The following is a 24,926-nucleotide window of genomic DNA, read 5'->3' on the forward strand; positions in this document are numbered from 1 at the left end:
CTTAACGATTAGCTTGACGTGTCCATTTTCACTGTATATTCCTTCTGAATGTGAAATGCTCTTCATTTAGAAATGTACAGGATGAATATTGTAATTTTCCTCCAAGGTGCCATTTTTATTCTGTGCTGATTTTGATGCTGTTCAGTTGTGTTTTTGGTGACACCAAGCATAGCAATCCATGTATTTATAATATATTTTATAGGGCACAACTTTTGCTCAATAATAAAAGTGCCCTTGCTGTCTGGATGGGGAACGAGCACACAACCCTTATGGGCTCCTCTGTTTCAGAAAAGTAGAGCAATATAAAACTGGATCCAACTAAATAAGCATTACGCTTCAGCCTCCGATCTGCTGCTTGAACTTAGCTGGACGAAGCACATTTGTGTTTTTCATCTGTTATGTTTATGGAAATGTGCTCCTTATGAACTTTCCATTCCATTACTTCTGTGTGAGGCTTTATTGTAAGGAAAACACATTTAGGGCGAATGAAAGGGCTGAACCAATGTATGACAATTTGTTTTATTTACGATCACTTAAGTTGGCCCAATTGATGATACCAAGCAATTTGACATAAGAAATGTAAGTAAAATTTGACACACAAATGTGTGTTTTAAGAAGTATCACACACTGGGATGTCTTGCCAAAGAGTATATTTATTCAAAAATGTATGATTTTGAGTTTCTCTCGGTTTCTTCATTTATAAACTCAATCTGTATACATTTGTAAAACGTTCTCTATCTCTATCTCTCTCTCTGTTTCTCTTCTGTGTTTGTACATATGCATTGCTCAGTGTGACATATAATTCATTTTTGTAATATTTATATCAATGCATGTGCCATACTGTTACATCAAAGCTAATGGATGAAAAGGGAAAGCCAATAATACAGTGTTGAAGTCTGCGTTCTGTCTGGTGATTTGTAATGAAGCTGATAATTGCAATGCTTGTTCACAGTAGCAACATCCTGCGCACGCTACCACACCCTAAGTTTAATTTTGGGATGAACTATTCCTTTTATTATTATTAAGCAGATCTTTTGTATAGCCTACACACAGCTGTATTTTTCAAAAGTTACATGGTTAATGTAAATGGTACTTTAATTGCAGTTTAACTGCAGCACTACAGTGAAAAATCCAAGTATAGATCTCTTTCAAACAATATTTTTCATTTAATTTTAATAAAGAGATGCGTTAACTGTGGTATTTGTTACCAGGGTACACTTTTGTAAGGGGACCCGGCTGAATACTACATCCACGCCATTTCCACGTAAACCACGCCCCCTAGCGGCTGTTTTGGCTACGACCGCGTGACGTACGCGCTTGCGTAAGGGGCGTGACAGCGCAGCCCCTCCCCCTCCACAGTCTAGCTGGAAAAGAAAAAAAAACTTTTTGTATCGAAGGAATCAACAGCCGCCATCTTGTCGCGGATGAGCGTCAGGATTTCGGGAGAGCATTATATTATTTTTAACGCATCCGGCTCCATCGGAACCGGCCCAAATAGCTTCCCCGCGACGGAATCGACAAGTTTCGGGCCGAATCGCGGATCTTTGTGGCGAATATCAGCGTAATGGAGCCGTTTTTGTGGTCGGCTGGAAAACCCCCGTATATCTGATTTCCCCCTTCAGCGCGAGCGGCGCTCCTGTGCCACTCGCCTATATTAAAATATAATTATTAGCTCTCATTTTTCATTTATATTTCCGAGCTTTCCTGATTATTCGCTTCGGGCTGGACATGGAGCTTGAAGGTCTTTATTTTTATTCGCAGAAAATAGCATTTTTGAACCGAGCAGCTTAAAGGAACCCGGATTGATGATTTTTTTTCTCCCTTCGTCGTTTGTTTGTCGGTTTTAACGATGATGTAATTTATTTCCGCGGGGTTCGGGGTGATCATTAAGGTTAATTATGCGGGTTTTGGGTGTTGGATTATCATGGGGTGAATGGCGGTGGCGGAGCGGGGCGCTGTCGAGCCGCGTTTGAGTCCCATCTGTTAATTATTGGCCCCTGATCGCTGAATAATAATAGAAAATCCCGACGGTTGATTTGATTTATTTCGCTTTGTCCCTCCTCCCGGGATCTTGGAAGACGCTTTAATTGCTTATACGTGTTTTTTTTATTTTATTTTTGTGAAACGAGAGAGCACGATGGCTGATAATCTGCTGGATATGGGTCCCTCCAGCGCGAAGCGGCCCAAACTCAACTCACCTGCGCTGTCCTCCTCCGACACTCCAGGTAAGAGTCACACCTGTCACATCTGAGATCTGGAGGAAGCTCGCACAGACCGGGTGTGCTGTTTGATAACACGCTCGCTCAGGTGTGCGGTCAGAAACCCTTTAGACCAGGTCAAACTCTCACGAGAAGTCTCTCAGGCAGGCTTCAGGTAGCGAGCTCACCTGTCCTGTAACAAACCAGGTAAGTCTCAGCGCCAGAGATCTCGCACCTGTCCCGCCAGAAACCGATCAGTGCAGGAAGGAGACTCGCGTGTGCATCACTGACCAGGTCCAGGTCCTTCCAGCGACTGACTAGTCAGGCTTCATTTTTATCACCGATATCTGTAGTTTTTGTTTCATTTCTGAGAACTGATATACAGAACCAAGATGTTTACACAATAATAACTAGATGGACATTAGACCGCAATAAAACAGTTGCATTCTAAATATATTGTAACTATCGTTGATTATGCAGAGTAAGATATATATGTGTGTGTGTGTGTGTGTGTGTGTGTGTGTGTGTGTATATATATATGTAGATATGCATGGAAAAATGTAGAATTTTCTGAAATATTTATGTTTTTAAAAAAATAGGTAACTTCGATTATCTGTTTAGTTAGCTAATGGTTATGCTACTTATTTTTCAAAAATATACACATTCTGTAAATTTTTATTTTTTACGTAATGTACAATTTAGATTTTTTTGGGTACCTTTGTTTTAAATGTCAAATGGTACCACAACATATTAATAGTTGTGGTATTAAATAACCGGTTAAAATGAAATGTGATAATATCCATAAAATACGTTTTTGATATGTCATATGTTACTTTTCTGCTAACAAACGCTGAACTATTTCTGAAATCCAAAATAATTTGAAAATATCTCAAATAATTTTTATGATAATAACTAGAGGAACAATGGAAATATTAATAAAAAGCTCTTGTTGTTCATAAGACGTTAAGAATGAGTAACTGTCATTTATAATTAAGTTTGCATATTTTGCAGCATCTTATCGTTTCTTTTTTTGTCAAATGGTCGCATTAAATCGGCAGACCCGCTATTAAAGAACCGATAACCAATTGACATGTGTAAAGTGTAAACATCGGTTAAATATGTCAGTCGGAATGACAAGTGATAATCTTACAGTCCATCAGAAACTGATTGATCTTGTCCGCGTAACTCTTTCCTTAAGTTCGGCAAAAACCCTTATTTCCAGTATGTGAGGTTTAGTCTGCAAGCAGGGATGCATTGAATTAGTGTATATACAACAAATCTGTGCACTTTAATATGTGCAACAAATGTTTGCATTGAATGTCATTTTTACATTTTTTACTATAAAAAATGTTTTTTTACTCACTCGAACTGATAGTGACTTTTGAAGCTATTCAAGTGCTGAATGTGATCATATTCCTGTGGTATGCAATGACACTGACTCTGATGTTTATCTTATGCTCTTCTGAGTGAGATCTTATTGCAAGTTATTGATATAGATGCGGCTACCAAGCATCAACGGATGTGGAGTTCTGTGAGGGCTGCTAATAATCAGTGCAATGACAATTGACATCAGTCTCGAAGAAAGCAGAAGTTTTTTTTTTTTCATCTCCATTTCGCATGCAAGTCTTCATGCACCATCTGTTAAGGTTTCACTAAGCTGAATATTACTTATGCAGAGACTTTAGTTCAGTGATTCGCTGCCTTTTGGACTCAAAGATGATTTCAGTTTACATCTTTTTTTTTTCTATTTTAATTTAGGCTAATATTTTTAGTAAGTTAATATTTATAAACATATTTTTTATTTTAATTTATTAATTTAAATATTAAATACATTAAATATTAAGTCATCCTGCAGATGTGAAATTATCTTTTAAGCATTTTTTTAAATAGTTTTTTTTTACTGTTTCAAGGTTTTGTGTGATTTACCAGTTCATTGTATTTGACAGATTTTAGAAGGCATGCTTCAACGTTTGGATGTGTAGAATTTGTAATCATGAATGGATGGTTTCTCTAGTCATTGTTTATTGGCGCAGCCACCCACTTGAAAGCTTCATAGCAATGAGTTTTGCACAGTCAAGCATTACTCATTCTGCAGAAATTGTTTAAAATGCTAGGTGCTAGAAAAATGAAGGCACATTTAGTCTTGATTTAGTAATCCGAATGTAGGATGCCTTCTGGTTAGGATTTCAGGGACGTCCTAATGGGTTTCCTGTGAAGCAGCATATTTTGTGTTGCAGAAAGTAGCATTTTGTTTAGGAGCATAACCTAAGACTCGCATCAGGAAATTCCTCAGCTCAGCGTGGAGAGATTCGTTATTTCCTGTCTCCCTAATTCCTCCCATGTTTTTGGATTAACATGCAACTTTAAGTGCACTCTGAAGCTTATTTGACCAAAACTAGCCATTTTCTGAATGTGACATTAAGTGGTGTTTGCTGCGCAAAAGCCACAACCATTATGCTAGAGTGGTGTCGTGGACAATTGCTAATAGGGCTGGGTGTTGAGACCAATTTCACAATTAGTTTTGATCTCAATTCGATATGGATTAATTTGGTAATCGGGTTCAGTAAAAAAAATCTCATCTAATGCTGTAAAAGTTGCAATAAATCCTGTCAGTTTGTATATAAAGTGATTTGTAAACAACATTTTAAATTTCACACAAGGCAGTTTTATCTCTCAAATTAAATTCATACATGCACTAAAATGCTAGTTAATCCAAAAATTTAAATGACCCATGATGTAAGTGTATATGTATGTCATAGGGCTGTGTATTGCCAAGAATCTGGCGATACAATACGTATCACAATACAGGGGTTGCGATACAAGTCAGCAAGGTGATATATTGGGATATTTCTTATTTTAGGAATATGATATATTTTTAGGAAAGCTGTCATTAAGAACACAATTCAATTTAAGTTAATTTGTATAGCACTCTTTACAATACAAATCGTTGCAAAGCAGCTTTACAGAAAATTAAGTTTCTACAATAATTAGTAGTTGCTTATCAGTGGTGATTACTAGTTTATGAACATATGGCAGAAATGTAAAAATCAATTAAAGACGTAATCAAAAAGATGATTTAATTTAACCAACACAGTGGGATTTGCATTTGCAATAATCAGTCCCTGATACATTCAATGTTATTTTTGTGCAGTACGAGTAAAGGGTGGAGGTGTTGGGAATTAAAGTGCTTGCAGGATCCTTTAGTTAAATCTATAAATGTATACATATAAAATGTATGTGTGTCTGTGTATATATATATATATATATATATTTTAGAACCTGCTTTACAAATGTGACATACAATGTCATAACGTTTTGGTTTGTGCAGATAATTGCATCTGCTTAATATAAAAAATGTGCTTACAGGATTCCTAAAGAAAACAAAACAATTATAAAACAATAAAATAAATACAGATGTCGAGCCTTTCCACTTGGATTTCACAGGATTTTCATTTTGTATATAACATGTTCTGCCTGGAATTGCTGAAACCGCGACGTGAGCACCACCCCAACTGCGCAAAACGGTCCCAAAATGAGAGAAAACTGCAGGCGCAATGTGCTGCGACCCTACCGCCTACCTTGACCTGCACCGAACCAGGAACAGGGACAATTGAGGGTTTTTACGACGCGTCATCAGACTGGAAGCTGCCATATTGGAGGCACTCCGCATCGCAGCAAAGCACAGGCACTGAAGTATATTCTGAACATCGTCAAGGGAAAATGGTTATTTATTGCCGTGTTTCAGGTTGTACCAATAGGACAGATCGAGAAAAACATTTGGAATATTTATGAGTTCTAAAAAATAAAAAGGTAGAGGAATGCATATATAAGCTAGGGGTGTGCACGGATAGTCGAACATTTGAAAATTCGTTCTGCTCGAATTATTCGATAAATAAAAAGATATTCGATTTTCGCTATATTTTTGCTTGCCATAAAAAAAAAAAGTCAATAAAACCTAACTTGGTCAGTTTCTATGATTCTCCACTGCATATTTGAAGATGTATGCAAGCAAAAAATAATTAATGAATGAATAAGTACTGCGGTCTTCTACAGTACTTCAAATATGCCGTGGAGAATCACAGAAAGTGGCCGAATTCAAGAACATTGTTGTGGCATCTCTCAAGCAACGAATAAACACTGCTAACTTGGAGAATGCAGTGAAAACTCCTCTTCTCGCTTCCGCCCTAGACAAAGTTCCTCCTTTATGTCTTTCATGTAAATTTCCTTTGACTATCAAGCATATTTTGTTGAATTTTAATTTATGATGCTGTTAGAAAACTCTTTTATTCAAAAACATGTTGCGTGGAATATTTGAAAATGTACCACCTAAATGTTTTTGAGATTTTCTATCTATTATGTTAAGTTGAAATGTTTTATATAATGTAAATCTTATGGATGATACTGAACCTGTTTGCTATGTAAATAGCCATGATGCTAACATGGCGTTAAAAACTTAGTAAGCAAACAAACAAACTTCCGCCCTAGACCCTCGGCACAAACATCTCAGGTTTCTCAATGAGAACATGAGAGAAGTAAGAAAAAATTAACTTTTTTGAACATTATCAGAACATTTTCCTTGATGCGAGTAGTGCGGATGCGGATGCTGCAACGAGTCCAGCCGAGACGAGTGGGAACAGTTCTTGCTGGAGCCATGTATTCCACCAGATGAGGATCCCATTCAGTGGTGAAACGAGAAAACAAGAAGTGCTTCACAAAACTTATTCGCTTAGCACACCGTTATTTGTGAGTCCCGCCAACGTCTGTGCCGTCACAGCGCATTTTCTCCGCGGCCAGCCTTATTGTTAACAGACTAAGGAGCCGACTTTCCCCAGATCATGTTTACATGCCCGTGTTTCTTAACAAGAACATGTAAAACAATAGAAATAAATTTTGCTGACAGTTTCAAAGATTCAAAGTTAAGTGTAAGCGTTCTGTACAATAGCCTAAAGCAAAAAAAGTGAACAAAGAAAACACGTAAAGCAGCCTGCAGCAAATTAGGCTATTGTAGAACATAGCCTACACTTAACTTTGAAACTGTCAGAAAATCTTTTTTGCTTTTTTTTTTGTTGTTTTACATGTTCTTGTTAAGAAATACGGGCATGTAAACATGATCGGGGGAAAGTCGGCTCCTTAGTCTGTTAACAATAGTCAGCTGCCGGCCACGGAGAAAACGCGCTTTGACGGCACAGACGTTGTCGGGACTCACAAATAACGGTGTGCTAAGCGAATAAGTTTTGTGAAGAGTTTCGTGTTTTCGTTTCACCACTGAATGGGATCTGGTGGAATTCATGGCTCCAGTTAGAACTGTTCTAGGGCAGATGCGAGAAGAGGAATTTTCATCTCCAAGTTAGCGGTGTTTTTTCGTTGCTTGAGAGATGCCGCAACAAGGTCACCCTCTGTGATTCTCCATGGCATATTTGAAGTACCATAGAAGACCGCAGTTCTTGGGGGCCATTCACACATTGCGTATTTTGCGCGCTCAAGTTCGTTATTTCCAATGCAGGCGTGCGGTATGCGCACTCATAATGGAAGCGACGCGGTCGCGATCCGCTCCGCATCGAGTTAAAAACATCTTAACTTTTCAGAATGCCGCAAGCGCACTGCAGGCCATGTGACGAACTAACTATTCAGCTTCATCCTTTCCCTTAACAACGTTGAAAGCTCAGCTAAGTTGAAGGAACAGCTGATCATAGCTGTATATGGATTGCCATTTTGAAATAAATTTAGTAGCAGAGCTGCTGAAAGCGATTTGTTGTGCTGCAAATCCATTTATCCTTTGCTGAATTTTCCACGTCTTCATGGAGAGAGTGCGTCATTGTTGCTTAGCAATGGCAGACGCCTCAGGAGCGCTTCTGCCCGAGTGCTTTGGAAAGGAGAAAGCGGTGCGCCTAGCTTTTTCCACGCATTTTTAGACGCGATATGTGAACGGCCCCTAATTCATTCATTAATTATTTTTTTGCTTGCATACATCTTCAAATATGCCGTGGATAATCACAGAAAGTGACCAAATTAGGTTTTATTGTGAACTTTTTTTTTTTTTTGCAAAATTCAAATATCATTTTTATTTATCGAATAATTAGAGCAGAACGAATATTCGAATGTTCAACTATCCGTGCACACCCCTAGTTTGGATGAGCTTTTCGGTTGTTTAGACATGGCTACATTCACTTAAAGTATCCAAAGCGCACAATACTCCATTGTACTCCGTTCAGTTTTTTACACCGAGTGGCTCCACAATGGGTTACCTAACTAACATCCGGGTTACCGCCCAGAATGTGATGTCGGTGAAAACCCTCTATTCTTTCACCCTCCATTACTAGCAGCGATATTAATGCTAACATTAGTGGCATGCAGGCGGCAAGGAAGTCGACCGAAAGTTGAAGTCGGCTGCGTGCTGACATCTTGTAGCAGAACTTCACTTGCGTTAGCATTCCCATTGACTCCCATTCATTTTGGCGTCACTTTGACAGCGAATAACTTTACATCTGAGGCGTTTGCGTCATAACCATTCGACTCTGTTGCATTACCGTACAGACAGGAGGAGAAGCTCACAGGCAATTAACTTAATATGGCGTACTGGCGTTACATTTTAAAATACTATACAAAATAATTAATCAGAATGCTTACTCCTGCTCACTCACGCCAAAGAACTCCCCGCTCAAGCTCGCCGTCTCTGCAAGATTAACGATGGCAGTTTGCACGCACAGCCACTTAGAAGATTTACATCTGTCAGACAGGTTGCTGACGTTGCCAAGCTTCGTTTGAGTCTGCGCGTCAGAAACGGAAGTGCTAAAAAACGCTAAAAATGGGCTTCAATTGTCTCAATTGAGTTCCAATGGGGTCGCTGTGTCCATTTCTTTTACTGTCTATGGTGGCATGCCCTTATGCTAGTATTTCCTGTTACTCTCACTGTCTTTCAAGGATGAAGACTGTCATCTAGTGATTGGGATGTAAACTCAAAACGAAACAATTGCCATGAATCTTGTATATTTTTTATTTAATTTTATTATTATTATTAAGTATCAATATGCCATTTTTGAAAATCGATACAGTATCGCTAAACAAAATATTGCGATACATGTATAGTTTTTTCTTTCTGGCTAATTATTGAGTTCAAGGTCATTTAATGGATTTTCTAAGGTACATATTAGGTATGCAACATCATTTACAGGCAGTTTAAACACTGATTGAGCAACGTGAGACCTAACATATTTTGCTAAATTGTACTTTCTTTCAATTGCTTGGATTTTGTAATAAAATTAACAGAATTTGAAAGCTTAGACTTTGTTTCATATCAAAAGTAGCAAAACAAAAATTTATTGGATGGGTGTATAAATAATGATGGAAAGTTCACCCTATAATGAAAATTGTCATAGTAACCCTCATGTCGTTCTAAACCTTAAGACCTTTGTTCAACTTTGATTGAATTTTTTCTGACCCTGTATCGACAACAGTGTAACTGAAACATTTTCAAGTCCAGAAACGAAGCAATCCTGATACACAAAAAGTGTTCTTGTAGCTTCGTAAAATTGCGGTTGAACCATTGATGTCACACAGTTTTACCCATGTCCTTATTACATTTCTGGGCCTGGGAAAATTTCAGTTACATTGCTGTCTATGCAGGGTCAGAAAGCTCTCGGATTTCATCAAAAAATCTTAATTGTGTTTCTAAAGATGAACGAAAGTCTTGCAGGTTTGGAACAGGGTTGTGACTGTGAGGAAATTTTCCCACTGGTTACTTGATGTACGACAATACCGGTATCACCATGGGGTTCCCTCTTTTTCTTGCTTTCCTTACTTTTAAATAGCTTGTAAAAGTGGCATGTGTATTTTAATTTTCACTTTCATATATAAAGGAAAATGTAATATCACCTTAGATAAATGGCAAAAATCAGCTAGCTTTTAAAAATTCGAAGTATTGCCAAACAGGAGTTTTTGCATTTTCAAAATTAATTATCCACTATAATCTTGTCAGTCTCATCTCACTCTTCTTGTGATTAATGAAATCTGATTCAGTTTTTAATTTTAGTGTCTCTAACTGAACTAAATACATTTTTCTTTTCTATAAAAAAAAAATCTAAGCTACGGTGGCGGGTGGTGCCGTGGTGGGCAAGTGACGTAACCGGTGTTGCGGCTTCATACCGGTAAAACAGTCAACACGTCTAAAGCAGCCAGCCTAGTTTGGAATGACTTGAGGGTAATTAATGGCAGAACTTTCACTTTTGGGTGAACTAACCGTTTATGTTTTCAAACTGAAAACAGCGTAGATCGATTCTTGGGTCTTAAGAGTCAATATCAGTTTGTCAAAATAATTTTTTATAAGCCAGCCCCAATCGTTAAGGTGTGTTTGAAGTGCTTTTTAGCATGTTCTGATACTTTTTATCACAATGAATCTTATCATTTACAAAATAAGCTTTTTTTGTGTGTGTGTGTGTGTGATGCAAGAGTAGTCATACACTGAAAAATAAATCTGGTTTAGGATTTACTTTGAAACAACTACTACTCAGAAATTGCTAGTAAATTTCATAGATAATTACAAAATAGCAAGTGTAACATTGAATTTAAATGTCCGAAGACTGCAATAGTGTTTTCTAGCAAAACATACTGCAGTGATCTGGTTTCTTAATTAAACTAATTATAATTATATATTTATATATTAATATTATTATTATTATTATTTTTTTACAATTGCAGGTTAGATGAGCAACTGAAGGCTTGTTAATAATCATAATAATAAATACTTTTTTTTTTTGCCGTTTTCTGTTGTCAAAGACGGTTTCTGTGGGTGTGTTGTTTGCTAGCTGGGCGTTCCTTCTCTTGTTATTGTGAGCGTGTAGCAGCAGTGGGTGCACTTTTATTCCAGCCGTGTTTGCATTAGTGTACGTACAAACACAGCCAAGCATGTAAACGCTGCCCTCCACCAGCTTCAGGCAGACGGCTTGCTGCGTGGTTTAATGTCTGGGCTGAAGGATGCTTTGGGGACAACCTCGCAATACAGATGAGATCTGAATTCGTCTGCCTGGATTCAGCTGTAATTTTATTACAGTTAAAATGATGACTGATATTGCATTTCGTTTTTTTCACTCCCAAAAATTAAAATCATCATTTACATGTCATGTTGTTCTAAATGAATATATATTTTTCTTTACTTATTGAAATCTCCTTGAAGATTATCCTGGTGACTGGTTTTCTACTGAAAGCATCATAAGTGTCCATGTGATTCCTGCACTATTCAATATTTAAATGGTTAGTTTTATAAAAAATAAATACTTCCCTTGTTTTTACAAACCCATGAAACTTTTACGTTTTTGAATGTACTCTCCCTTAATGGTTTTATTCACTGAAAGTCTACATGGTGATAAAGTCGCCAATAGTTTCTGCATTTGCATAATCAAAAAATTAACATAAAAGATCAGTTCAGGCCAATTCCCAGTACGTTAATTTTGATTTGGTGTTTGACTGGACAGTTAGTCTAATTTTCTTTATTTTAACCCTGAAACATAAGTTCACCCTGATCTCTGTCTGTACTGTATGACTGACTGTGTTGAGGAGGTGGACCAGACTGACAGGCAGCTGTTGAAGACTAGGGGGGTACAAGGCTAACAGATGAGCGGCTGGAGTGATTCTTATTTTTAGCCATGAATCTGAGTGCTTCCCGCTGAGAATAAGGAGACATTACAACAGCATCGACTTTCTCTTGTTGTTCTCAAACCAAAACACAGAGTTGAGTCTGCGTGTGCAGAGGGTGACCTTTATTAGTCCAAACTTTGATTTAATTGTTAACGAGTCAAGATGGTCAGTGCAAAGTTTTCTGATATGGGCCGAAGCCATTGTTTGGAAAGCAGGGTAACCTATTGATAATAAATTCATATCAGCTGAGTTATCCACAAAATGTACTCTATTCACAAGCCATTTTACAGCAACAGCTAAAAAAGTACTGTGGAGTACCAGGGATGGAAATTAGCACCCGCCACCAGCCAAATGCGGGTGATTTTGGGTTGTTGCGGGTAAACTCGATTCACCTACCGGCCACCGTAGCAGTTAAATAAAAATGGCATACTGTTTCACCCGTCCAGTGGACAAAAAAGTTAATTTCCATTCCTGGTGTGTACACAACATGCAATAAAGTGTAATATCATCCGAAGCAGCTCCGTGGAGAAAGACTGTGTAAAACGGGCTCGAAACTGCGGCGTTATTTCCAGTACAGTGTAACTAATAACTGCTATCCGGGGGCTGCATTTTATTTACATTCTTCAAGTACTTCAGAAGTTAGCTCTGTGGCTAGTAATTTGTTATGCTGTTAATTTTTAATTGTAGAAACATTGTATCGCTACACATGTTTGACAGCTCTGGCGTGATGAGATGTGAAAAAATGAGGTATTAAAAACGCTGTGCGTTCGTTTGTCAACGGCGTAAAAGTTTGCAAGCCGAGATTTCTTTTAGTGATACTGTGTTGAACGGGACTTTTCCCCACGAGTTCCCTCAACCACATAAAAAAAATTAAAAATACACTTATACTGGTGAATTCTTTCCTTTGGAATTAAATAAAACATTATTAATGCTTACGAAAACGGTTTAGAATATCGCAGAAATGTTTCTTTGCATTAAAAAAAGTTTCAGTGCAGTGTTTCATCCGGTTGGGCTACGGAGTTGAGAGAATGAGCTGCTTCAGCAGGAGTCGGCTATTTCAAAACCTAGTAAGCTGCCTAGATAGGGCATCACTGAAAGAGAAATTGTCAGTATTTCATTGAGACTTGAGTTTAAATAAACTGCTTAAATATTGTAGATCTTGTAGTAAAAACATTGAGTGGCTGGTAGATTTTGAAATCCACCAGCCACAGTGGCTGGTGGACAAAGTTAATTTCCATCCCTGTTGAGTATTCATGAACTGTCCCTTTATGGGCCAGTAGTCAATGTATTATGAACCTTACAGGCCAAATATTGGCTGAATATATTTTTTATTTTTGGACCAAACTGATAAATCATTTTCCTCTCTTTTTCTAGACTTTGTGTCCTTGTTTGACTTGGAAAACGATCTTCCAGATGAGTTGATACCCAACGGAGACCTGGGCCTGATTTCCATGCCCTCTAATGGAGACGGAGGGATGGGGAGCCGGATGGGGGGCACCGTCCCGGATGCTGCTGCCAAGCACAGGCAGCTGTCCCAGCTCCTGCAGGCAGGGAGTGGCTCTGGTCTGGCTGGAAACCTCAGCCCTCAGTCTGGAATGGGTGGCCAACTGGGTGCCTTGGGGAAGAGTCCCATGGGCCAGGGCTCACCCGGTCACCAGACCCAACCTCCGAAGCCGGTTGGCAACCCTACGGGTCAGGGCAACAACAGTCCGGGTATGGGCCTCAGTGCAGGTTTTAACCCGGCCATGCTGAACAATAACAACCAGGCTCATGGACTCATGGGCCAGAACATGGCTCCGCAGGGGCAGATGATGAATGGTGTAATGGGGCCGGCTGGAAGAGGCAGGGCAGCTCCGGGGATGCAGTACCAGGGTCAGGCCATGCAGGGAGCACCGGGTGCCGGGCAAGGGGGCAGCGTATTGGCGGAGACACTTACCCAGGGAGCACCACAGATGGGGTCACACAATGCCATCAATCCCCAGCAAGCGGGAAACATGAACAAGGTAAGTCGACATTGCTGTTTTTTTGATGTCTTGCGTTCTAAAAATGTTCTGCGTGGTTGGGTGTAATGATTAGGCAAGTTAACACGAATACAGATAAACAAAATGTTTCAGTTTCGACCAGTGTTTGTGTACGTGTAGTTTCAGTTTCAACCTATTATTTCCACTACATTTGGTGGAGTAAGAAGCCTGTGCTGTTTGTTACTTGGATTTAGGAAGGTTTTCTACTTGCATGACAGTTGCATGACAGTTCACTTGTTGTTTTGCCATTTTCCTTATCAAGTAAATAAACAAATGCAAGCCTTAAAGTGACAAGAAATTGTGGGTTATGTTCAGCCTGAGGTGCATGGACATCCACTCCAGTCCATCAGTTAATGAAGCCATTAGTTTCATCAAGACATTTGAACTAAAATTTGAGACTTCTAGCTGTAATATTGCTTTCTCCAGTGAAAAGTGGTCTCTTCTGAATCAGGAGAGAAATCCGTACGATCCAAGCAAGTGAAAACGGTTCTAAACAAATGTCTGTGAGTAAATTTTCATGTTTGGGTGAACCGTTTCATTGTTCTGCTCTGCTGCTCTTGTTAATTTCGCACGTCGACCATCTCATGTCAATGAAATGTGCATTGAGGTCATGAAAGCACTGTAAGATTTCACCGTTTTTACAATTGCAAACCAATAAAAACACCTAAATGCTGGCAGGAGCACTAAACACATTGTAGTTTTAAGCATTTAAATTCATCGTCTGTTTGTGCACATTTACACAAATGGATTCTTCATATGCATAAAAACATTATGGCTGGTAAATAAAAGGTTAGAAGTAAGTTCTTTAATCATTCTTCACAAGAATATTTATCTTACTGTGAATAATTCATCCAAGGTTTTTTTTTTAAATGTATTTAAATATACGTGATTTTTTTTTTTCTCGTAATGTCATAACTTGATCTACTGGTAAAACAGACTTATCTCTTGTAATTTCTCCAGGCAATAAGTCCCATTTTTACAACCGACCTTAAGCGCACATTCATATCCTCCTTAATCCAATCAACAACTGATGAATTGAACCAAGACAGTGTTTAACACGAATATAAGCCTGCTTGAGCTTTTGTGACATTTGAAGGAAAGATTGCACAGAAAGGTAGTTGTGGCTATCGCATGTGTCTGACTGTTGTGGTTTTACAGGAAACCAATCGGAAACCAGTGTTCTGCTCGCACTGTGCTCTTTGGCACTAGTGAACGCTCTTGTGTTGAGATTTTGGGTTCATATCGAGAAATGTCAATCGATGGAGTTTGCAACTGAAATATTGTGAACAAAATCACACAGGCTGCCAGAGCGATCACAGGTTTCTGCCGTGTTTGTTCAGAGGTGAATGGATGTGCTGTCGGAAGTGTGCTGTGTGTTTGCATTGCACAGAGATTATGAGAGTCACAAGAGCAGGTGAAGTGTGTGAGATCAGTCCACAGCTGAGTGCCAGCGCTCGTGTCTGTACGGTCCGCTCGTTCTCAGCTCTCATGTGTCCTGTTCAGAGGAAATCTGCTTTAGAATTTTCACAAGTTCTATGTTTTCATTTAGTTTTTTCTGGGTTCTGTTCATGGAATAATCCAGTTCATCATCATAAAGAAGGCCTAACCAAATTAGTAATAGTTTAATAACAAAAATGACATTTTAACCACATTTTTAAGCAAATGAAAACATAACCAATGCATTTTAGAGCCGTGTGGTGTGATGTGTGCGATTAGAATGTGGGATTTTGCTTTTCAGTTTATTTTGTGGTAGATATATTTGTATGGCTGAACTGATTTATTCTACTTACACATGAAAATCAGTAAGGTCGAAACAGATTTACTGACTAGATGCGCATGAAGACCTCAGTGCTTCTTTTTGTTGATGAGTAGATTTATAAACGAGTCTCATTATGAATATGTTGCATGTAGGTATTGCATTGACACATGCCTTGTAAAAATACATAAAAATGTGACTGAGCAACTGACGAGTAAGGGTCCATATATACCTAGTGTAGAAAAATGTGGTTAATGTTTGGTTACTTTAATATAGAAACTCCTTGGTAATTTATGAGCGAGATGCTAACGGTCTAATCAGATTCAATGATCTATGCTAAATTAAGCTAGACCCGGAGATCGTCTGAATGGTCATCTGAATGGATCTGAAAACTCAAAAAAGTGGAGTGTTTCTTTAAAGTATTCTATTTTATGTTCAACAGAAGAAAGGAAATATTACAAGTTTAGAACAATTTGTGGGTGTGTAAATGATGACAACATTTTCATTTATGGTTGAACTTCCTTTAAGTCAGACAGTCTACTGTGAACAACGGAAATGTCTCTGCAAACTGTGCGTTCATCATTAGCAACTGGACAGATACATTGATAACTTTTCCATTCAGTGCTACATAGGGCTGTCACTTTTGTGAAAAAATCATTTTCGATTTTTAAGACATAGGTGTTCATTGAATTGATTGTAAAATCGTTTTTCCATGTCAAAAAAAAAAGACGTTTCCTTTTTCAATGTCAAATAATGGACGAATGTAAAGAGAGCGCTGGAAACACACAAGTCAGAAATATTTCTTATTTATTGGCATGAAGTTTCGTGCAGAATGACAAACGGCAACAAAAGTGCAACATTCGCGAAAAATATATATGCAGAGGGGACGGCTGCCATAACAAAAGAAAAACGTCACTGCAGGCTTCAACCCGGCTGCATTTATGATTTAGGCAATTCAAAAATCTCCAAGATTATTTTAAATAATGATTCAATCCATTTCAAACAACTGGCTATAAAAAAAATGAAACTTTAAATGGACTTGAGAACAAGCCATGTGTGTTTTTTTATTATTATTGAACGTAACCGACACTTGCTAGGTGGCACTAGACAGGTAGACAACTAGTCTGGTTAAACACTAAGCTCAGAATTGATTCAGAAATTCTCAGAATCGATCCAGACTCATTGAATAGAGAATCGCAATGCATGATGCATCTTTTTTTTTTTTCTCACCCCAATAGAAAATTTAATGTGTTCTGTGTGAATTGCTTGGTTTCAGTTTCGCCTCTAAATTACATCATCTCTGCATTGATTTTTTTCTTTTTACGCAATTATTTTAATGAACAACAAAAACTAAAGCATTAATATGCAATGACACTTACGTCGTTGTCACATTTCGTGCACTACTGATAAGGCTGCCTAACACACACACAAAATTTGAATGCAAATGTAGACTTATTTTTTCAATTTGACAAATATATAATCTGACAACCCTAATGTATATAGATGATCACATCTTTAGGTTTGTGTCTATCAAATTCAAAATAACGAGAATTTGTTTTTATTTTGCTTAATTGTATAATATAAAATTGTCTTAAATATATAGATATTTTTTAGTTGTAGTTGAGTAGGGGTGGTTAATCTGTCTGATTTCCCGATTCGATTCGATTACGATTATTGAAGTCCCGATTCGATTACAGTCGATTTTCGATTATTAACGATTCTCGATTAGCGATTATTGATTTTCCATTTCACAACAGTAAGTAGTAAACAAACTGTGTAAATCATTACTAATACAGTTTTTCTCAATCACTTTGGTGCATTTTTCAAAACAGAAATGAAATTCTCAAAACTACTTGTACAACCTCCACATCATCTAGTCACTTGTGCACATCATAAAACCAGTTTCTCATTCTTTTGAACAAGTTGCGATTGCTTTTGTACATTCATGCAATTGATTACGCACATTTATCTGCAGTTTCCTAAATTATCAGTTGCTAATGTCATGTTGCTCAAAATGTATTATATAGTTTTCTGTGCAATAGTCTTACCCCTCAAAACATCTAGCCTTTAGTTCATCGTATCAGTCATTCAATGCAAAATTGTTAATCTAGTTGTCAAAAACTGCCTAGCACACTTTTTATTTTTATTTTTACACATTATTATTAGACTTTTTGTAAATTTGGCATGAATTGTACAAGTGAATCTTTACTAATGAAGAGAATGTAGCTGATAAACCAATGATAAACCATTTCTCTGAAATAGCTCAAAGGTTCATCTCATGAATCTTCAGTTAGAAAGCATATACGGTATATACAGAGGAAAACACAAGTGTTACAAATTCTGACAATTGACTTATTTTCATCTTTGTGTCCATATTTATTTTTTCTTTTCTATATCACAATGACATTGTAAAGTGTTTTTTTTTTTTTGGTCAGACTATGTAAAAGTGTAACTGGGAATTCTATCCAGTCTCTTTCAGTCAATATCCCACATACAGTAATGTGTAAATTTGTACGTTTGAAATGGATATATGGCATACATAAGCATATGGCATATTGTTCAATACAGTAGTTTACATCAGATCATCCCTCCAGAGTAAACTATTATATTGACAACATGGCTAAGCAATTTGACTGTCTTATCCGCACACAATGACACAAGGACTTGTCATTCTGATGGCACTGATATGTTCATTGACACAGATATTTATTTTTGAGAGATGAACTAAGGATTTTGAGCAGGAGACTGGCTTTTGCAGGTCATCCATTGTGTTTAGATATTTGTACGAGTTGTTTTGAGAAATGCACTTTCTGTTTTGCAAATTGTGAGTTTGATTCGAAAAATGCACCAAAGCGACTGAGAAAAACTGTAAATGGTAGAAACAAACCGAATGCATGTAGCGGTTGGGATTTTCAGTTTACTACATGCAGCAGGCACTCTGATTCCATGTATGAGGCACATATATATTTTTTCATATGACGCACAAACACAAGTAGACAAGACCTTTTTAGTTCAAAATCTATGCCCCGTGTCACATCGCCTCTGCTTCTGCTATGAGCAGCGCGGCCAGATCTGCCTCGCGCACGCGCCGAGTGTGCACAGCTCGGACTACTGTCAGTGTCATTGCTACTCTCCACCTTGCCTCCTAACTGTCCTATGAATACTTCGACCTCGTCTAATATACCCAGAGGCATTCGACAAGTCTCCACTACAATACTGTCGCCGCGATTGCGGAGAGGTGCGGTCAGAAGACAAATATACATGTCTAGCGCGGAAAAAATCTCCCGCAACAATAACACGCCTGATAATTTCGCAATGAACATTCCGACCTCTGCAAACATTGTTCACACCTCTGACATTTGGCAAAGGACCATTTACATTGGGCAAAGAATTCACCGTTTGTGCTTGGTGTAGGGCTATACTTTCACTTTCAGTATCACCGTCATCTTCTGAATACAGATATTCCCCTTCAGAATCAGTGTCCGCGAATAGAAGTCCCAACACGGTTGGTTGCTCGCTCCTGATTTTTCCATTTTACACACCTGCTCTGGCTGCTAAAAATGTTTACAAAATAAAATAATGCAAAAAAAAAATAAAAAATCGATTTTTGAAAATTTCATAATCGATTCATACTCGTCCATAACATACTCGCGATTAATCAATAATCGATTTTTTTCACCACCCCTATAGTTGAGAGCTCTGTTTGGTGTCACAACAGGAATTTTCGTTATTAGTGAGAAACCTACCAATAAGAATAAAGTACGTTATGAATATACAGCTACAGGAGTGAAATTCTGGTCTAATGAGATTTCAGTATTGTTTGGATGTATACAACAAAATATTGAAAGGCAGATGACAGTTTCTTGTAACAGCTTGTTGGAAAAGTCATTTTAATGTGGAAGAGAAGTTTTATGGCTTGTATGGTCAAAGTGTTAAGAGAGCACTGCTCGACAATAAGGACTGACCGATGGCAAGCGTGAGGGACGTTCTGGACACAAGATGGATTTGTCACTTGCCCGATCGGGCCACTCCAGCGTTGTCTTGACATTTTACCAGCTGCATGTGTTTTTAAGACTTGTTAATTTAAAAATTCAAGCGATTTAACAGGCATTTGGGTGCAAAAGACAACTCCTTTCCGTACTCTCACCTGAACGGGCAAATACAAAATACCAGTCCTGGCGAGTAACTTTGTAGCAATCGAATCTGACAAGCTACATAAAATAGATTAAAAAAATCTACATCTGAACCACTGTTGCCAAGTCCACGGTTGTTTTTCATGTCCGCGGGTTGAAGCGACCCCAATAATGTGACATTTAACCCCTAAAATGCTAAATTTACTAAGGGAACCCTGCCAAAAAAAATGACTTTTTTATCCCCCAGAATGTAATTTTTATCGTTTTGAGAAGAAATTTACGTTTTGGTCCATAATTTGGTCAGGTTTTGATTTGAAAACTTGGCAAATCTGAACGTACGTTCTGGAGATTTATCACTAATCACAGGAGCACCTTGTGCATGAAAACCGCATCCGATTTTTTTGCACAGCCCTAAATACAAGATAACATATCAAAAACTGATAACAGCAACTATTTAAAGAAAAAAAATGTTGGCAGAGCCATTGAAAATGTTGGTAGGGCAAGTAAAAAATTGAACCACTGGCCAGATCAGTAGAAAAAATCCTTAGCTTTGATCTCCGGAGTCACAGTGAGAAAGCGACAGCCAGCGGAGATGTGTATTGCTCATGACAGGGAGTTCCTCAGTGTGGCACGTTCAGCAGCGGCGCGTGCAGCGTTAATGGCTGCAGGCTCGCATTAGTGCTGGTGGGGGATGGGACGGTTTACACACGAGCTCTGATCTGACACGCCGCTGCAGAACCATGCTGTGAAAGCATCACTAAAAAGTGCTCCAAGTAACTCAGGTTTAATGCAGTTATTCATTCACATGCACTTCGTTTAGTATCAGCAAATAATATATTAAACTCATCATTCAATCAAAATGTTAAATTCCTCTTTTTTTTATGGAATACTGTAGTGTTTATTGTAAACAATGTATCTGTGCACTTACATTTTTACTAATTATTTTTGTAAAATTCATGTGCCCTCGTTATCTTTAATAAAAAACGTTAACCTCCCCTCCCCCTCAAAACCACTTCTCTTCTCTTCCGGTCAAGAGCTATGGTGACTTGGGTAAATGCTGGGATAAACAACAGCGGGAAAAAACTGAAGCTGATGTTTCACTTTATAGAAATCAATGCATTGACCAGTGTTGACGTGATCCATGGGGGAGTACACTACCCTTAAAGATTTAAAGGAGATTACCACAACATTACTCTTAGGACATCGCAAACTATTTCTTTTATGAATATGACTTAACCTGATGGAGAACGCGCTCAGTCATTCAGGCAGTTGCTCGACCTCAATTTTGTAAGCAACGCCACAACTACCAACGATTAAATCTATTCCCAAAGGACTAAAAACTAGTCCCGCCCTCTTATTTCAGATGCCGTTTCACGCGGATAGACGGCACAGTAGAGAAACAGACAATCGCTACTTCCGTTTCATGCTGACTTTAAAGTTGATGTGAAATCAAAATTCATGTTTTTTTTATATATATATATATAAATGCAAATTATAGATCATATTGCAAACAATTCATCTTTGTGTTTCTGTAAAAAAAAAAATTTTTATTAAAAATTCTACACAATTCATAATCATTAATCCTCTGAACCTATTCCATTTTATTTCTTTTGGCGAATGACATTAGAGAGATTGTTTATATAAATTTTTATTTTACATTATTTTGAAGTAATTTGATTTATTAATCCGGTATAATTTTAGCACAAATTACACTGCTGATGCAAAATATTACAAAGCTTTTCAAAAGCTTGGGGTCAGCAATTCTTTTTTTATAGAAATTAAAACTTTTGTTCAGCAAGGGCCAATTAAATTGATTAAAAGTGACCATATATCCAATTATGTTGTTAAAAAATGCCTTTCAGATGAATGCGGTTTTAAACTTTCTATTCAACAAAGAATCCTAAATCCTGTCTTTAACTTTGTTAATAATAAGAAATGTTTCATGAGAAAATCTAGCTTTGCCTTTTACATTTTAAAATGTTAAAATTAGAGGTTGCACCGACTAAACCTTGTGAGAGGAGCTCGTACATCTTGCGCAAATCGCACGCACACGAAATCATTCAGCGCGGAAATGTATTGTCAGCACTGTTCTGTGATTTCTCAGTAAATGCTCAGAAACTGTAAAGTTCGATCAATAACTAAATAACACAGCTTTATTACAATAATACAACAATATTACTGTTAACTTTTTGATCAAATAAATCCAGCCTTGGTGAGGAAAATATATTTACAAATCTTACCAACCGCAAACTTCTGGACAGTAGTGTATATTATCTTAAAGTTCCTTAATATTGTGTTATGAGTGCATCTTTGGTTTGGTGTTTTTATTAAAGAGCAGACACCGTTTTTCTCAAGCTGTAACCTAAAGGCAAGTCGACTGCTCGTACGTGAAGTGGTGGATGTCACTGAGCAGCTGATGACTGTATCTTTTAGTACACTCTTTGACCTATGAATGTTTGGCTTGACAGCATCTACTCTACACTGTCAGAGAGCAGGACCTCGTGCCTGTGTAACACCTTGCCTGCTCTCTATGAATTTAAATTGAAACGCTACACTGGCAGCCCTTTTTAGCCACAGTTTCATGAACATTCAGGGAGGTTCACAGATGCTGATGGGTTTTTCTTTCCTCCATAGATGGGTCTTGCATCTGCTAACGGCCCATTCGGGCAGCAGTATGCACAGGGTTCGGTCCAGCAGATGTCCAGCGCTGGATTAAACGCTCAGATACAAAACAAGGCAGCTCTTCCCAACAGCCTCCAGCCCACCCTGAAGGGTGCTTCCAGCGTGCCAAATCTGGTGAGTAAACATCAGTGTTCATTTTCACAGGCATTTTAGATTTAATCTTAGTCTTTATCTTGAGATCAATAGACTTAATAGTCTTGGTCACATTTAATTTGAGTCTTTCATAGGTTTAATCGATGAAAAGTCATTGCATTTGTCAACTTTTAGTCATTAATTTAAGTCAAATTGCAGTTACCAGCATTTATATTGTTAGCTATTTTATGTGTAGACTTCAGACATTAATAGTCATTAATTCTTCTCTCTTTAAATTAAATCAATTAAGCTTATGAGAAATTTGAATCAAGGATTGAATTTGGAAAAACTTGAATAAATTACAACAATTTTCATTTTTGGGTTAACTATATCAAGTTTACTTGAAAAATCACAGTTGTTTATATATAATGTATATAAAGACAAACACAAAAAAGATACAAATTTAGCTCCTTTTTCAGATACAGTAGGTTTACTTGGTTAACATCTCTTGTTGGTTAAAGTTAATGACACGGATAGGTAGCCTACTTAATTAGGAATGCTGTCCCTTTAAGACGGAAGTATTACTGGCACGCGTTCAGTTTTCACCCACCTGTTTGCGTTAACTTAATCCATAACCAGCTTATGAGAGATACTCTACATGATGGACATTTGGACTGCTGTGTGTGTATTTGAGCACTGAGAATTGATCGCACGCTGTATATAAGAACTGAAGACGTGGCGCGTGAGCGCAAGAGAGCAATGCCATCAGCGCGATTCCACTTTCGCTAACTTTCATAAAACACAACGAATTGTGACTCCAGAGAAAAATGGGACATTTGGTCACCTTACACCTTCTGCTGCTGAGGCCATTGTTTCAGATCGCTAGTTTTTTTTGGCCTATCCATCCTCTGCGGCTGCCATAATGAGACTAATGCAAATGCCTTTTATCCAATTGCGAATGCGATTTCAATGATAGGGACGCACATTTTGAAATGCAAAACAGTAGCCTGTAGGATGCATTTTGAATGTCCGGTAGTCCTCAAATAACATTTATAGTCACGTCTTGTCTTTTTAAAGACGACGCAGCATAAATTTCATCGGTTTTTATCATCCGATATTAGTTTTAGCTAGTCAATATCTCGTCTTAGTCATAGAAAAATGTTTGTTAACGAACAGCGGTAACCCTCCACAGCTGGCTCCGGTTCAGTCCAGAACACTTCAGGTCTCTCTCATCTCTTCGTCACGCATCTATTCAGCAGCTATGTGACAGAATATGATGCAAAGAGTGGATAAACTGGATAAATGAAGTCTCAAATTATTGTTTGAACGGTCATAATTGAAAATTGACCTAAACTGCTCCGGTATTGTGTAATAAGGTCAACAAAGTATATTTATTTTAATCTGCTTTATTTCCTTCTTTTTTTTTCTTACTGAATAGGTTAGTAAGAGTCTTTTTTATTTTATTTATTAAAGGGTGCATAAATAATTTGATTGATTTCTGAAGGATTATATGACTGAAGACCGGTGTAATGATTGAGCTTTGCGTCACAGGAATGAATTAGATTTTAAAATGAGTTCAAATTAAAAACAGGTATTTTAAATTGCAATAATATTTCTCAGTATTGCTGTTGTGGCTGGACCGTTTACAAATAAGAAATGTTATAACAATTCTGTGTTGTTGAAGACAAGAGGACAGAGCACATTGTTTTGATTAAGGCGGTAAATGGACGCTTAACACGTCAGCGAATAAAATCACAACTTCACAGCCTCTCGTGGCTAGAGGCTTTATCTAACCCACTGAGAATATTTAGAAAGACTTGTTTCTTTATATAATAACAACCGAAATGGAGCTTGTATCTAATCGAAACTCTTCCCTCCAGCTGCAGCAGCAGGTGCCCTCGGTGGGCATGGTCCCGGGACAGGGGGTGTCGACGGGCCCTACGGCCGATCCGGAGAAGCGCAAACTGATCCAGCAGCAGCTGGTCCTGCTGCTTCACGCCCACAAGTGCCAGCGGCGAGAGCAGGCCAACGGTGACGTGCGCGCCTGTGCCCTGCCCCACTGCCGCACCATGAAGAACGTCCTCAACCACATGACCCACTGCCAGGCGGGGAAGTCCTGCCAAGGTGAGAGGCAAAATGAGACCAGTTATGTTAATGTATAACTGGACTCCGGCACTTTAGCCCAAGCTCTGAATTTTATAGAAGTCATGGTCATGTGCCATCTCTGAGTTCATCTGAAAATGCTCCCATCTCTCTTTGTCCATATTTCGTTGGTGACTGTACATCTCAGTGTTGTTAAACTGTCTGGCCGGGCACTCAGGCTTCATGTAAACTTGGGAAGTCACTCGTGGCTCTTGTGGTCTCACTGTCGAAGTATGAAGGAGTCTGGAACGTCAACCCCTTTTATTCCTTGACATGATTTCAATTGGGCAGA

General features: G+C 38.1%; 1 protein-coding gene across 5 annotated transcripts in view; it reads left to right on the forward strand.

Annotated features, from left to right (window-relative positions):
• The first annotated feature begins 1,363 nt into the window (after positions 1 to 1,363).
• Positions 1,364 to 24,926, forward strand: part of LOC113067358 (CREB-binding protein-like) — a 40,808-nt gene continuing 17,245 nt past the window's right edge. For 4 of the 5 annotated variants that reach the window (XM_026239717.1, XM_026239715.1, XM_026239716.1 and 1 more), the window contains exons 1-4: positions 2,138 to 2,225; positions 13,203 to 13,831; positions 22,373 to 22,534; positions 24,373 to 24,616. In XM_026239717.1, the coding sequence (XP_026095502.1) occupies positions 2,138 to 2,225; positions 13,203 to 13,831; positions 22,373 to 22,534; positions 24,373 to 24,616 (1,123 nt within the window). Of the gene's footprint in view, positions 2,226 to 13,202; positions 13,832 to 22,372; positions 22,535 to 24,372; positions 24,617 to 24,926 lie in introns of all 5 variants that reach the window. The other variant, XM_026239714.1, reaches the window with a different exon arrangement.

Source organism: Carassius auratus, linkage group LG28B (assembly GCF_003368295.1).
Source record: "Carassius auratus strain Wakin linkage group LG28B, ASM336829v1, whole genome shotgun sequence".
Lineage (NCBI taxonomy): Eukaryota > Metazoa > Chordata > Actinopteri > Cypriniformes > Cyprinidae > Carassius > Carassius auratus.